This window comes from Propithecus coquereli, unplaced genomic scaffold (assembly GCF_000956105.1).
Source record: "Propithecus coquereli isolate 6110/MARCELLA unplaced genomic scaffold, Pcoq_1.0 Scaffold42, whole genome shotgun sequence".
In the NCBI taxonomy this organism is placed as follows: Eukaryota; Metazoa; Chordata; class Mammalia; order Primates; family Indriidae; genus Propithecus; species Propithecus coquereli.
In genome coordinates this window covers 3650001-3665678 of record NW_012149952.1, presented here as the reverse complement: position 1 = coordinate 3665678, position 15678 = coordinate 3650001, and the positions used below count along the sequence as shown (strand labels likewise).

The 15678-nt window shown below is 56.0% G+C and overlaps 1 protein-coding gene across 2 annotated transcripts in view; it reads right to left on the bottom strand.

Moving 5' to 3' along the window:
- Window positions 1-3668: 3668 nt before the first annotated feature.
- Window positions 3669-15678, bottom strand: part of ARHGAP35 (Rho GTPase activating protein 35) — a 146342-nt gene continuing 134332 nt past the window's right edge. The window contains exons 4-7 of one of the 2 annotated variants that reach the window (XM_012653408.1): window positions 15048-15125; window positions 13298-13429; window positions 6096-6201; window positions 3669-4803 (exon numbers count right to left, since the gene is read on the bottom strand). In XM_012653408.1, the coding sequence (XP_012508862.1) occupies window positions 4446-4803; window positions 6096-6201; window positions 13298-13429; window positions 15048-15125 (674 nt within the window). In that variant the 3' untranslated portion in view covers window positions 3669-4445. The remainder of the gene's footprint in view (window positions 4804-6095; window positions 6202-13297; window positions 13430-15047; window positions 15126-15678) is intronic. The other variant, XR_001137850.1, reaches the window with a different exon arrangement.

Below are 15678 nucleotides of genomic sequence, written 5' to 3'. Positions count from 1 at the left end.
CTCTCAGGTTTGGTTTTTTACAAGATCGATTTATTAACTATGATACATATCACATAAGGCCTTTTCAGTTTTTTACACCATTCCCATTGAGACAAGTACAATACTTGGTAGCAAATACATGATTTTAAAAAACAAAACCAAACAAAAACACCTCAGTCAGAGATGCCTCAGCCTTAGGTTGAGGGCCGGCCATGCACTAATCAGGTTGGAGCCTCAAAAACCCACGACGTGTTTAAAAAAAAAAAAAAAAAAAAAAAGTCTGGAAATTAAGCAAACATTCCTAACACCAACTAGAGGATGTGCTGGCTAAAGCCCCTAAAATACAAAGAAATAATTGTTATACTTTCTTTACATACAGTTCTCCACTTTTGCTGCGAAACAGAATCTTGGGCACACAGCCAGACTACTAACACATTGCAATACCATTAATATGTTTTTGTTTTTCTCAGGAAAACTGAAAATAGTTGTTAATTCAACATATATAAAGATCATTTAACATGTGAAAATACAAGTACCAGAAAAATAAGCTGGCGGCAGCACTATTCCAAATTTTCAAACAAGTTTTATTCCCATACAATTCTGAGACATTTCCTTTTTTTTTTTTTTCCTTAAATGTACATAGGGGACATGATTCTCTTTAATGCAAACAATAACTTACGCCCTGTCTCGACTACAGTGAAGTGTAGCGTGTCGGGGTGTCCGCCTGACGTGCGGGGTGCTGGGAGGAGCCTGCAGGCAGTGGCCGCAGAGATGGCTCCAAGAGGAGGAGGGGAGGAGGGCCCGGCTCGCAGGCCTCGGAGGCGGCGGCCTTCTCCCGTGAGCACAACCCCGGAGGTGACCAAGCTCGAACTCTACCTACGCGCACACAGCAGCCCGGCCCTGCCTTGCTGGAAGCGCAGCCTGCGACCCCGCCCAGCCCCTCCCGCGCCACGTCCCCTGGACACAGCCCACGCTTCGAGGCAGACACCCCCACTGCACATGCGTTACGGAGCCCAGACCCCCAGCAACTTACTCGAGGCCCTGCAGCCTCCCTCTTGGAAAAGCAGCGACACAGAACCAGCCCTCCGTGGCGGGGGCCTTTCGCTGCCACCAATGGCTACTTTTTCTAGCCAACGCCCCCAAAGCAGTGCCCTTCTCACAGGAGGGGACAGGATGGAACACAGCTGGAGATGACATTTGAAAACGAGATGCTGCAGCTGGCCTGTCCAGGTTTTGGGGTGGTGTGTGCGCAGCCAGAAAGCCTGGGGACCTCAGGGAGTCTGTGCCAAGAGGACACTGGCCCGGACAAAGGCCTCCCTCCCCCAAGACCAGCAGGAGCTGCGGCACAGGGGTGGGGAAGGAGGGCTCATCCCCATCCCCTCCCGGTCACCAAGCTGCTCCTATGATGTCATCCTCTGTCCAGGGTGGCAAAGACAAACGTTCCGCCAGGAGAGTCTCACCCGGCAGCAAACCTCCCGCCTTAAGCAGGAAGAAAATCCAAGGGGGCTGCGGGGCTGGGAGAACCGGAAGCAGGAGCTCTGAAGCTCGCGCACCGTGTTCCTCCTGCAAACGCCTAGTGACGGGAAGAGCGGCGTGACAGAATGCAGAATGCGTGGTGTGAGAGACCCAATGGGCGACACAAGCCATGCCACCTAACCTTGGCTCCCTGTCCTCTGTGTCACCATCGGGTGTCACAGAGCCAGAGGCAGTCTTAAGCCCACCATGGAGGGCAGCTCGTTTCCAGCGAGCACGGCGTCTGCTCCCGCTGGGCAGGGGCACCTGCTTGTCCACGTGGACGAGGCTGGTGCCTGCCACCCCGATCTGAGCTGTGTGCCACTCACAGGAGGCTCACCTGGGAAAGCACGTTCCACAGTTAAAGCCCCGGATGAAGCGAGGGGTGGGCGTCATTCTGTTTAAGGCCAGCATGTCCCAACAGACCCCCAAGCACTCTTTCTGGGTCCCATCCAAGTGCCCATTTGGTCGCAATGCTGCCCTGTCTAGAAGCTGGAGCCCAGGCCCAGTGCTGCCACTACTGGCAGTGACAATTCGGAAACGACTGACACGTCCTCCAGTGCCTCTGCCCGGAAAAGCAGAGGACAAGCGCTGAACAGCTCGTGAACAGAAACAAGAGGAGCCGCTGGAGCTTCCTGGGCATGAGCCCTGGCAGGCGGGCCGGTGTGTGTGGCGGCCCTGGCTCCACCCGCACTGGCTGACAGGGGGCTGTCGCACCGGGGGGTCCCCCAAGGCTGGTTTCCGGTACTTTCACAAGGGTGCGTTACAAAGCACAGGTGTCCTCACTGTGCTGCCCCCACACACCCGGAGCAATCGCTGTGACGAACACACATCTGCGCAGTCAGGGGCGCCAGCACCAGCACTGAGGAGGTGGCAGTGTTAGACCGGGCAGCGGGAGGGGACTGGGCTACTTTTCCCTCTGTTCACACAGGGATGGCCCCAGGCCACCCCTATGGTTTCCCTTCCACCCCCACTTCCTGGAAGAGCTGACTGGGTAGTGTGACGGCAGAAAGGTGGAGGCTGTGGGCTCAGGGCCGGGGCAGTTTGAGAGGCAGAGACAGTGTCCGCCAACCTCAGCCAAACTCAACACAGACACCCCTCCAGCCAACCCTGGACCCGCGGCACCAGGCCCAGATCACCAAGAAGAGAGCAAAGTCCATCATCCGACATTTACGTAAAACACGCCTGTGCCTCGGGTCTCATTTGATTTGTTCTTAAAGAGGCGGCAAAGCTTGCAAGGGTAGCTTAGTGTTTCCATGCACCTTCTTCCCCATCGAGAACTAGAGACAGAAAGGCAGCGGCTCGCCCAGAAGAGAGCGCCCAGGGAGCCAGCCCTCCAACTACCAAGGGGAGGCACCCGGCCAGGGCAGCTCCCGCGTGGTCAGGCGGCTCAGAACATAGCACAGATGCTGCTTCCTAAAGTGCAACGAGCCCCAAGGGCTGTGCGGTGTGGGGCCCTCTCCGCCCCACTGCCCCGCGCCCAGGGTACCTTAGTGTCAGGCTGCTTAGCTGCAGAGGCCACAGCCCAGCCGTGAGGATGAAAATGTCGGGAGTGGGGGCAGCCACTGTCTCTTGCAGCCTAGCAAAGTTGCAGTGCTGGGGGCAGAGGTGGGGCGTGAAGAGGGCAAGTGGAAAGACCCGGCCAGGGTGGCGGGATGGCAGGCACGGGGCCTCTGTGCCTCGAGCTCCTCTGGGCCAGCCAGGGCCTGGAAGGATGCCCCATGAGGGCACCAGTGGACCATCATTCCTTCAAAGTGCCCACACCCAGCCCACATCCCACAAACACCCCGCTGGCAGCCTTCCGCAGCCGGGACGCAAGGACTCCACCCAACACCAAACACACTAACCCACGCCCCAAGGGCACCTGGCACCCTCCACCTGTCCCCACCTCCCCCACCCTCAGGCGCGCACGCGCACTCAAGTAGCGTTTCCACGTAGTGTACTGTGCACTGTGTCCGCCTGGTTCCCCAGCCCTCCCCGCCAAGGGCTCGAACCGTCTTCTTGGAGAAAAAGGGGATCTGATGAGACCTAAGTGGGACCCCAACAGGCTCTCAGGCCACAGCCCTAGGCATCCTGGTTTTGCTGTCACAGAGACAAGGGCCACCTCCACCTGTCTGCCTCCCAGCAGAGGTGGGAGGAGAATGGAATCTTGTGGTCTGTAGTTTTCTTTCTGTGGTTTCTTCCTTTTTAATTATTGGAGGGTTTTTTCCATTTTTCTTCCAGTGTTCCTCTGTTTTAAGGAGAACGTATCCGGAAGCCTGCGTGTGCGCGGGGGGATCCTGGGGATGGGGAGGAAGCCAGGCTCGGTCCAGGCATGACGCTGCCCTCCTGCTGCTCTGATCTGCTGGGCAAACGCCCTCAGCATGTACCTTGGGGAGGCAGGGCTGTGGCCTGTGTGTTCTGAGGTCGCTAGCCAGGCTATACTCCCCGCTGCAGGGTGTGTGCAGAAGAGACAGGCGAAATAAGCAGGAAGTGTTCTCTTCAGGGGCTGCTGGCCCCGTCCTGGGGCAGGCCTGAACCTCAGAACATCCTCCTCCCCTGGCAGAGGCCAGCGCGCTGTCCCAGCGACGGGCTCTGTACAAGCAGGGCCTGGACGGCCCGAGGCTGGTGTGCGCAGACAGGCAGGCAGGTGGGGGGGTGGTCCGGGGAGCACGTGGAGGGGCACTGGAGCCACTGCCTGACTAGTTCAGTCCTCAGAGGGGTCCGAGTCAAAGGGCAGGGCCCCACGGCTGCTGCCTGCAGCCAGCCCCAGGTGTGCAGCACTGGGCCAGGGCACCTGACAGCCCAGCCTGGGGTAGACCACTGGCTGGAGCGACCGCTGAGGTCTTGAGCACGTGATGGGGAGAGGGACGCTCGCCCCTGCCTCTGCCCCAGTGGACTTGGTTTTGTTCAAGGCCGAACGCTGCCCCACCGAAGAGAGAAGACCGGGTCTCCTGCTGCCCGGCCTCGCTGGCTCACAGCGTGTGTTCGGCTTGAAGCTGGGAGGGGAGCAGTGGCTGCATAGGGGACTGGGGGGTGGGTGGAGGCGACTGGGGGGGCGACGGCTGACTCGTGACAGGAGTGGAGGTGAGGAAGGGGACGGTGGAAGCCATGGCTGAGGGGGAGCTGGGCATGGTGCCAGGAGGCTCGCTGATGGGGCGATTGTAGAAGAAGAAGGGGCACTGCTGGATGAAGAGTTCAATGATTGTCTGGTAGGTTCGCGTGGCCGTGAGGGCGTCCATGGTGCTGAAATCAGGTCTCATCAAGGTGGGCCAGAAGCAGATGGAGAGGTTCTCGCTGGTCATGAGATTCACCTTGTTGTTGTGGCTGACTCTGCAGGTGACACCAAACTCATGGTCAGAGCAGTGTGGGACCCCGGCCCATCATGCTCACCGTCTGTCACCCAGGCTGCTCGCCCTGCCTGCCTACCCTCCGCTGAGAACCTGGGCGCTGCTGCGAGCAGAGAAGGTCACGCACAGCTCCCTGTGCCCCTGCCCTGCACCGGGAGTCGGGCCGAGGCCCTCTGAGCCCGCTCCTCTCTGCCCACGTGGCCACACGTGGCAAGGCCCGGGGAGCAGCCTGGATGCCCTGGCACAGGGGAGGCCTCGCAAAGCCCTGGGGGTGGAGGGACCCCTCAGGGACTCACTCACCCGACAGCCAACATGGGTGACAATGCTCTGCCTGTGCAGAGAGGCAGGGAGTCTGTGTGTCCCAAGCCAGACGTCCATAAATACCACTTTGTCAACAAATACATTCTGCACATGAATAAATGTGGGAACAGTTAAAAGGCTTCCTGAGCGCAGGGGCTGGCACTCGCTGGACGGAGGCTGGTCTTTTCCAGAGCACGCCTCTCTCGGCACAGGGTCCTGCGAGACACCCGCTGGGAAACAGGAATGCTGGAGAGGGGACTCCAGGAGGCTCCTAGGTTTTCTGATTCAGGTGATTTCTGGGGGCATCAGCACCAACCAGAGACTCTTCTCTCTCTGCTAGCTTGGGGGGAGGGTGGGCGCTCACAGGCTCTACAAAACGTTCCATGGCCCTGCAAGCCCAGCCAGAGCTGACTGCACTGTCTGATGCTGGGCACACTTGGGCCATGTGGGTCTCCCTCAGCCAGGCTGGAAGCCTCAGGATGAGCCAAGATGCTCTTTTTGGCAGGGAGGGGATAGGGTCTCGCTCTGTCACCCTGGCTGGAGTGCAGTGGTGTCAGCCTAGCTCACAGCAACCTCAAACTCCTGGGCTCAAGTGATCCTCCTGCCTCAGCCTCCCGAGTAGCTGGGACTACAAGTATGTGCCACCACACCCAGCTAATCTTTCTATTTTTTTGTAGAGACGGGATCTCGCTCTTGCTCAGGCTCGTCTCGAACTCCTGAGGTCAAGCGATCCTCCCGCCTCGGCCTCCCAGAGTGCTAGGATGACAGGTGTGAGCCACCACGCCCAGCCCCAAGATGCTCCTTGTGCAGTGAGCCAGCTGTGCCCCCGAGGAGGCTGACCCGCATCCCAGGCTGACCTCTGACCCATTGCTGCCAGGCTGAGGATGGAGCCCTGTTCAGCCTCATTCTGCTTTTGACCAACCCTGGCTGTCGATTTTTAGAAGGAAAAGCCAACCAGAAAGCCCTGCGACCTACTTGTTTAGGTGAGAGATGACATATTTGAAGACTTCGTGGTTTTCCTTTGGAAATTTCTTTAACACGTCCTTAAGGGCATGTAACTTCTGCTCCCGGTCGTTGATTTCTAAGGAGAGAGAAAACCAAAGTCTTTCATGAGGCTGAGGCTGGTGGCCCACTCGGGGCATGCTCTGTGGTGGGCTTTCTCTGCGGGCAGCCCAGGGCTTTCAGATGAAGCCAACCCCACTCTCCCCCAAAGCCTGTGCTCTAGGCTGGCACACCTGGCAGTGGCATGGGCCCAGAGGCCAGGCCTACCTCTGTGTCCCAGGCCCCCACTGAAGGGCAGCACTGTGTGCCTCGGGCTTCCGAGCCCCCACCACCCGAGATGGAACAATCCGGAGAGACTGCACCATAAAGAACACCATTCTTTGCTCATCCGGTTGCCCCTGGAGACAGGCATCCCTACCCAGAAAGCCTGCTTGCATCCTGACCAGACAGGCGGCCGCTGCCACCCACCCACGCCAACAGGCCTTCGAGGGAGGGAATCCGTCATGAGACCAGGGCTCTGTCCCGTTCCTAGAGACACAGGGACCCTCCATACATCTCCCTACTGGAGGAGCTGATGGAAACAGTGGAGGAATTCTTATGCAGTTCATCAAAGGCACCATGCACCCCCTTCCCCTGCCACCCACACTTTGCCCACCGCAGAATCCTAATGTCCTCGGAGAGGGAAGACAAGTGCCCTGCAGGAAGCATGTGATCCACGCCGGGCCCGGTTCAGCTAGTGTCCACAATCCTACACGGCGGGACTGTTATCGCCCCATTTTGAGGATGAAGAGTCTGATGCCAGAGCAATCTCAGAGCTGGGAATCAAACCCTGCCCAGCTGGCTGCAGGGCCTGTGCCCACAGGGCTCCCCAGAGTCCTGGCTCCCCATCCCTGGGTGGGTCTGGCCTGCCTTGGCTGGGGGAGGCGGCCCAGGCTGGTGAGGCAAAGATGTTCCAGAGCCCACCTGGAGTCACGGTTGGCCAAAACACTTTTCTCTTGCATGGAAAGATATCCCTGTTTGGACTCCAGGGCTCAGAAAAACCACAGGAGGGTCTCATGAAGGAGATGGCAGCTGTCTCACAGCTAGTGGTCATGGGGGTGGGTGGTGGCTGCTAATGGGTTTGGGGACACGGGATCTTCTGCGATGGGTGAAAGCTCTGGGCCCTCTCTCCTACCTATATGCACGGGTACACTCCTGCCTGAGTCCTGGAGGTTCACCAACTTGCCAGACCACGTGTTCTTTAGGAAGCCCATGGCCTCCGGGTTAAGAACCTCTACAGCAGATGATATGCCCAGAGGGTCACAGGTGAAGGAGCCACATGAGGAGCTTGACAGGAGCTAGGCTCGGAAGGACAGACAGGATGTCAGTGACGGGGAGAGCTGGGCAGGAAGGAAGGTCTTGGGGTGGTCCAGAGCCCAAACCCCGACTCAGGTGGTCCTGGGTATAAATCCTGCCTCCAATACCAGCCAGCTGTGTGACCTTGGCAAACGACACCTGAGTGTCAATCTCCTTGTCTGTACAAGGGGCTGATGACAACGCCCCCTTCACTCAGTGACACCATGCAGTTAAATGAAGAGCTCACAGCCAGACACAAAACAAGCACGTAGGGGCCATTCTGACCTGGAGGATCAGTGGAGAGAGAGGCTGCAGAGACGGAAGGGACAGAGCTTGAGGAGCTCTCCTGGCAGCCTAATGAGGATGAAAACAGGTGGATTTTTGGACTTGAGAGTATGACTTGATAAAAGCAGCATTTTAGTAACATTTTTCTGTTAGAAATGACTAAAAAACCATGGGGGCTAATTATATGGTTCAGATTCATTTCTCTGAACCCAAGATTTTTTTTTTTTTGAGACAGGGTCTTGCTCTGTCGCCCAGGCTATTTTATGCTGCTCAGGCTGGTCTCGAACTCCTGGCTCAAGCGATCCTGCCGCCTCAGCCTCCCAAAGTGATGGGATTACAGGCATGAGCCACTGCACCTGGCCTCCAAGATTTATTCTAAGGGTTCAACCTTGAGGATATACTCTCTCTATGGCCTTAAGTTTTAACACCTTTCACTGTTACATTTAAATGAAAAGTTTACTTACAAAAGTAAACTGCTGTAGTGGGGAAAGACTGGATTAGAAAACACAAGAAGCACGTGTGTGACTCAAAGTTTCACTTAATAAAATAATCATGCCTCCTTCTAGATGTGAGTTCGGCACAAGAGGGCACAGGTCTCTCCGTAGGTGCCGGCGCGACACAAACACAGCTGTGTTTGTTTTTTTATAATCAGGCACCCAAGTGGCAGCGCCTTTACCTAAGAGCCAAGTCTCACCCGTCCTCCCGGCTGGGGGCAGGAAACGGGGCTGGCAAAGCCACTGTCTGCCAGGGATGCCCTCTTTCCTTCCTGTCTGAAGAGAATCAAGGAGGGTTGTTTCCTTTCTTTCTTCCTGAGGGGGCAGGCAGATGAGGGGCAGGAGTTACTGAGCCTGCTTAGATAATTCATGGACCACCCTCGAGAATTCCAGCAGTCTTCTCCGCACAGCACTTTAGGCAGTGCCTAATGAGGAGCTAGATCCTAATGAGGATCTGTCTTTCTCTTTTTCCCTCAGAGACAGGGTCTCCCTATGTTGCCCAGGCTGGTAGTGAACTCCTGGCCTGGAGTGATGCTCCTGCGTCAGACTCCTGAGTAGCTGGGACCACAAGCATGAGCGTTCTCCCCCTTTCCCTGCTCACTGCTTGGTCCGGGTGCTCATGAGTACTGAGAAGCATCAGGAGGTGGGCGGGAGGAGGGGGGAGGACATCAAGGAATCCTTCTAGTCGAGCCTGGCCCTGTGTCTGTAGCACTAAAAACAACCTACATCTTGTCAATGTCCTTTTGACTCTGCCCTATTCATCTCCTCGCTCAAGAAAAGCTCACCCCGACCAGTGCCTCTTTGCTGAGACCTACCTCAGGCTCCAACGGGCAGCCTTCTCACACCGTAAAAACACCCGCGTCTCTTATTTGATAGATGGTGCCAGAATGCTGGCAGGACGATTCACAGCTGCTCTTCACGTGTCCCTCACCAAAGCTCGAGTGAACGTGGGGCTGGGTGTTACCCATATGGGGGCTGAGAAACCCACTGAAGAGGCCAAGCCAAGGCCACAAGGCTGCCGACAGGGAAGATGGAAGGGGATCCAGGCCTGCCCCCCAGCTCAGCCCACCTGCTCGAGATCCCTGGCCCACCCTGGTGCTGCTGAGCCCTCTCTGCCTGCAGAAATCCTGCAGCTGGGGGCCCTCCAGGTGCAGGCCTCACTAGCCAGGACCCCGTACTTTTGAACTGAGGGGCCAGTCAACCGGGACAGCAAGAAAGGTTCAGGGGAGGGATTTTCGGGCCCGCTGAACTAAGACAAAGTCTGGACACAAACCAGGCAATTTAGAACAACTGAGACCCCAAGAGCTCAGGAGGAAGAGGGAGGCCACTAGGCCCTTAGGGATTAGTTTGCCACACCTCTCGCAGCTCAGATACACCAGGGCTCAAAAAGTAAAAATACTGGTCCAATGTCACACAAATTGCTGGCAGGGACCATGATCCCAAACAATGTTTTCACCCTGACTGTGTCACGCTGCTTGGATCACTGGCACCCAGGCTACCAACCAAGCTCTAGGCCTGAATCTGCCGCTGCCAACTCAGTGCCTGGAAGAAGACCACTGCTGGGCCCTGACCACCCTGTACTCCTGTATCACCAGAAAAGCAAAAAGCCTGGCTCCAGGTCACAGCCCTCGGTGGGGCAGGAGGCGCACCCGCTGTACAACGTCCTCCTCCCCCAGGTGTCAGACTCCAAGGCCAAAACCTCATTCTGCTGGGCCCAGAACGGAACATTCAGGCTGTCCTTCTCCTGGAGGCATGACCTTGCAATAACCTGTTCAACGTCTCCTGTCCCGGGTGCTTGTCTGTCCACTGCCATCTGTCCCTGTCCACAGAGGGCCTGGCACATACTCATATCTGGGAAATTAATAAACCGTGTGCTCAGATGTGAGGAGCACCCCCGCGCCCTCAAGCAGACTGCCTGGCCAGACAAGGGGAAGGCAGGATCCCAGAATCAGCAATGTCACAAGGCAGCTTGTGAACAAGAGCCCAAAGCACAGCAAGACCTGTCTGCCTGGCGACCTTGGCAGTTACTCACTAATTATCTCTAGCTTACGTTGTCTCATCTTCAAATGGGAAGGGTAAGAACAAGCGGGCAGCCTGCAGCACTTTGGGTCATACGTCCCTCTGACCATCTCATGAAAACCACTGGTCTTCTCCCTAAAGAGACTGAATCTCATGTCGTTATAGGGGATTCATGAGGACTCCGGGGCCATAGGTCCCTAGCCCCAGACCCTCTAGTCTGAGATGGAGCCAGCTGTAGGACCCCTGACAGCACAAAACCCAAAAGGCAGGGCCTGTGGGGACTGGCTGGACCAGAGATTCCAGACAGGTTAGGGACAAGGGCATCGTGAGAGGAAAAGGAGAGAGAGGGCAAGAAGGAGTGTGAAGGCTGGGGTGAAGTGTGGGGACGAGACAAAACGGGCGACATGAAAGCTTTTTCTCTGTCTCCTGAAGTCAGCTCAGGCGCCACCTCCCCCATGAAGTCCCCTTCCTCACTCTGTCCTCACCGGGTGTTTTGCATTTGAAGCCTGGTTTGCTTCATTCTGCCTATAGATAACTTCACTGGGTACCGAGGGAGGGCAGGTACTTAAGCCCTAACTTGCCACTCCCTAGCGGTGTGACCCTGAGCAGTGTCACCTACGAGAGCCTCTGCTTCCTCTTCTATAAAATGCTGACAAAATACTATCTACCTCAAAGGCCACTGTGAAAACTAAAAGAGATCAGCCGCTGTAAATCACGCGCCTAGCAGAGAGCCAGGCCAGGCCCCCTGCGAGTGCACAACCGGTGTGGGCTGTGGCTACTGCTGCTATTCGTCTCTGAATCTCCCACACATTTGTCGTGAATGCGGTAGGAAAATAGCTGATGGATAATCACAAAAATCTCTATTTTGAGGGTGCACCTTCAGCAGTGTTCAATATTGTGAAATTCTGGAGCTAACAAAACAATTTTTGATAGTGATCTCGGTATCTGTTGTGATGGGATTTGAAACCAGTCCCAAGGCGTGAACACACAGACACAACTGCTCCTAGGTATTAAGTCGAAAGAGCTGGTCAAGTTGATGTTGCCATGGAAACCCAGCCAGTCTGGAAACAGCCACTTTGGGGCACGACAATCTTTGTTCCATAATGTCCCTTAACGCTAACTTTTGCACCGCCGGCTATCTGTGGCTCAATTCACCCAGCCCCGCTCTTCAGTCGACTGCTCTGGCTGGCAGAGGTGCCGTGGCAGTAAGATACACCCACTCCTCTCCCAGCCCCTTCTGTCAGGTTCAAGACAACGGAGCCCCAGCTGACGAGCGTGGGGCACAGGAAACACACAATGGGAAGAGGAAGCAGAAAACCTCCACCCTTTTCCAGGCCGCTGCCGAGCAGCAGCAAGAAGCCACATCCTCGGCAGTGGAGCCGCTGATTCCCTATCAATAGCACCTCCCTCTCTTGCCCCCCAAAACAAAAAGATGCTATGTCAGCAGTTCTTGCAGAAACAATGGGATCCTGCTGGGTGCCAGGATTCCACAGGCCTCTAGATGGCGCCAAGTGAAGACAAATGTGGACAGGCACCCAGGGCTTCCAGCAAGCTGGGTACCAGTCCACACCTTGCTCTCCTTCTGGCTTCCGCTCGGAGACAAGCTCAGGTTAGGGTGAAAGAAAGCTGGCTCCAGACAGAGATCTCCCCTGCAATTTCATATCTGGGCCAGTCTGGAGCCTGCTGGCGAAGTGACTGCCGGGACGACCTCTATCATTGGATGGCAGGATCAGGGGAGAGGCCTGCACCTGTCCCTGACTCTTGTCTTCAGAAGGCAAGGCAGCCCTGTGACAGTCCCAGGAGTACCACGCTCTCCTGCCCCATCCCTGGTGGGCTCAGGTAAGTTAGGAGGTGCCAACAATTCCAGTCGGTTAAGACTGCGTGGACAGAAGAGAGGGAAGGTGGCACCAGGCTGTGGAAGCAAACACCACGGGAAACGCGGACCCTGGAAAGGTGACCGTGGGGCCCTGCAGCACTTAGGCTCTGACTGTGGTACCGCCACAGTTCCGGAAGGGGCTTCCTCAGCACCTGTTTCTCTTGGCTGTCCCTAAGAGTCAGTGACCCAGGATTTAGAGCCACACTGATCTGTCACCTCTCTAAAATTTCTGCCCACACCATCAGCCTTGTGAGTAAACAGTGCTTGTTTAAAACTCCCTCTTTTGCACTGGGCAGTGACAAGATGAGACTAATGTCCTGTGGCCAGAGGAACACATCTCCTCTTGCCCAGCCCCTGCCTGTTAGATCACTGGGTAGCTGTGACCGTGTGGTAGTGGGCGAAGACATTCCCTCCCGCAGCTGCGCAGGTACGGCTGCTTCTGGGTCTCGGCCTACCAGAGGAGCAAAGTAGGAGGCTGTTGTGGCTTCGAAGGTAGTAAGTGCCACGTGATGGAAGCTCTGAGGTCAGGCACCCTCTGTGGCACTACACAGAGTCCAGGGAGAGGCTGGCCATTGAGAAGCCTCACCCATACGATGACAAACACCTCCAGAGAGAGGCAGGCCAGGGCAGAAACAGCTGACAGGGCAAGGTGGAACGGCATACAGAGGTGGCCATTAAAACCAGAGGTGCTGATGTGCCTCTGCACCAAGTGATCATCTGGCCACTGGAGTTGTCCCTTTCCCTGCAGAGGCCGTATGGCCCTAGACCACATATTAACTTCACAGTGACAACAGCAGGAAACTGGGGGCAGGGAAGGTTAAGTCGGCCACAAGCAAAGGAGCAGAGATGCGACTCAAGTCTGACATCACCAAAACCATGCTCCTAATGAACTAGAGTTTTGGGGGAAACCTGCAACTCTTCTTGGAATAACCCCCAGATAAGCATCTGTAGTCTACGGAAGTTGGGACCCAATTTGCAAGTCACCTTGGTGTCATCTGGTTCCCTTTCCTTCTGTCCTTCAAACCTCAGTTCGAAGAAGCAGAGTGTCTGTTCTGAGGACAGGACCCACTCTTGGGCGCCACCCGTCTCCCTCAACACACCCAACGCAGAGGCAGTCTGGCGTGCTGCCGGGGGAGCCCCGCGCCACGCTGGCTGCCAGTACTCACTGTGTGCCTCCACCAAGTCGATCTGCATGTTGTATGGGACCAGGGGGTCTGGCAGTTCGGAGAAAAAGCTCTTCATGGCACCGGCCACAGTGTTCACTGTGAAGTCTTTCTCCGCCAAGTCCAGGTTGTGATCTGAAAGGAAGGCAGGAAAGTGAGGCCAAACCGCTGAAGCGTAGCAGAAGCCAACAGGAAATCCTGGGGCTTGGGAGAAGCTACAGAAACATCCAAGACCCACGGATACTGCCCAGGGATGGCCTGGAACCCGAGCAGGAGATCGGGACTAACAGGGATCGGAGAGGTGGTGGCACCCTCGGCTAATGAGCCCGAATGAGCTGTGAGACTCACGCAGACGTAGACTGACACCCAAGGTCTTTTTCCAAGGTTGCAGAATTGCCCCTCTCCGCCACCCTTGGACGAGGAGTTGTGCCCCCTCACCCAGATTTTCTGTTCCATCCACTGCCCCTCATCTGGCTTAGACGTGCTGCGAGCTCTTCCTCGCTCCCCGCCCCATCAGGGAAAAAGCGAGGAGGCTTTCCTAAAAGGCTGGCTCACTTCTCAGGTGGGTTCCAAGAACGTTATCAGCCGTCTTGCCTGCTGCCTCCAGCCTTGTCGCCTATGGTGGCAGGGCAAACAGACTCATTTTTCTCTCCGGCCCCTCCCAGCCAATGGCACCACTGATCCTTGTCTCTTATTTTCCTTCTTTTTATATACTTTTATCGCATTTCTGATTCTGAAGAAATCATCTACTGATGGACATGACCAGTTTCCGTTTTGGGGGATATAAGCTGCTCCAGATTCTTGTACATGAACAACTGTGTCCCCAATGTAGGGCTCTAGCCTCACTGTGACCTCATGTCTCCCATCCCACAAGACTAACAGGTGCTTCCCTCTCTCATGTGCTCACCTCTGCCCGCTGCCAGCTAGCTGTGTCTGGCTGTGGTGCTGCCAAGTGCTGGGGCTGCCCACCTGCCCGCGTGGATGGGTGGCGTGTCCACTCCCGGCTGCGCCACCTCAGGCCCAGCCACGCACTGCCTCGGGCCCTCCTGTGCGCCTCTGCTCGCCTCCCTCCCTGGATGCTGACAGCTGGGAACGTGCGCTGCTCTGGCTCTTTTGCTTCTGGCACCCGTGGCCGTGGCTTCTCATCCCACAGTGTGGCCACTTCTAAGAGTTAGAGTTTGGCCGCCTGGCCACAGGCCTCTCAAAGCTGACCTAGCTTAGGAGAAGGGAGTCCCTGCCGAGAGCCAGCGTAACTCTTGGGAGTTCAGCTTGGGAGTCTGGGTCCTAAAGCTCAGCCAAGCACAAAGCATCCCCGCGCCTTCTCCTGTGCAGGCCCTGAGGAGGGCAGCTGTGGGTACTCCTGCGGCTCTGGCCAAGCAGGATCAGCATCTCCACCCAACTCTTGTATCACGTGCCCACGACTACGCCTGCATGGCCAGAGGAGGCAAACCCCTTAAGAGGGGTTTTTATGCATAGAACGAGGGTCAGGGCAATCTAGAATGGCGTGTGTGGATGGTGATGTGGGGCCTGCTGACTTGGCCTTGGCAGGGATGGCTGCCCTCCTCCATGGCACTGTGACCACAGAGGCAAAGCTAACTGGGATGACACGTGGTCTCTTTCTCAGTCAGAGCTGGCACCTCTTGGCTTTGGGTCTGTGGGTGGCAGGAGCACCCCGAGGCCCCAGGGGCAGTGCAGCTGTTGTGTCTGCCGTGACCGGCTCTGGCCGCCCACGCTTGGCCAGGCTGCGCCTTACCTTGATCGAACTGTCTCTGCAGACTCTCCATCTCCGACTTGTTCCCGCTGACCCGGTAGATGCCTTCAGTGCTTAGTCCTGAGGAGAAAGAAGCAGGCGCCTTAGGAGCAGGAACTGGAGGGCAAAGAATGAGGAGGCTGGCCTCCAGGCGAGCAGCGGAAAGCCAGGGAGATTCCATGAGGCACCCACCAAGACAGAGCAGCAGGGCTAAGCACACTTTCATATTTGATTTTTCTAGATGTACCTCCATTTTCTTTTTCACTTAAGATTTTAAAAATACTGGTTTTTTTTTTTTTTTAAATACCCAGCCGATAATACTATATTTTAACCCACCGTTTTTACTTACAAAGTACACTGTAAACTTATTCTAATCATTAAATGTTCTTAATCTTTGACAACATTTTTTGGCTGGGTGCAGTGGCTCACTCCTGTAATCCTAGCACTCCGGGAGGCCAAGATGGGAGGATCGCTTGAGCTCAAGAGTTTGAGACCACCCCGAGCAAGAGGGAGACCCTGTCTCTACTAAAAAATGTAACTTTTTTTTTTTTTTTTGAGACAGAGTCTCACTCTTTTGCCCGGGCTAGAGTGAGTGCCGTGGCGTCAGCCTAGCTCACAGCAACCTCAGACTCCT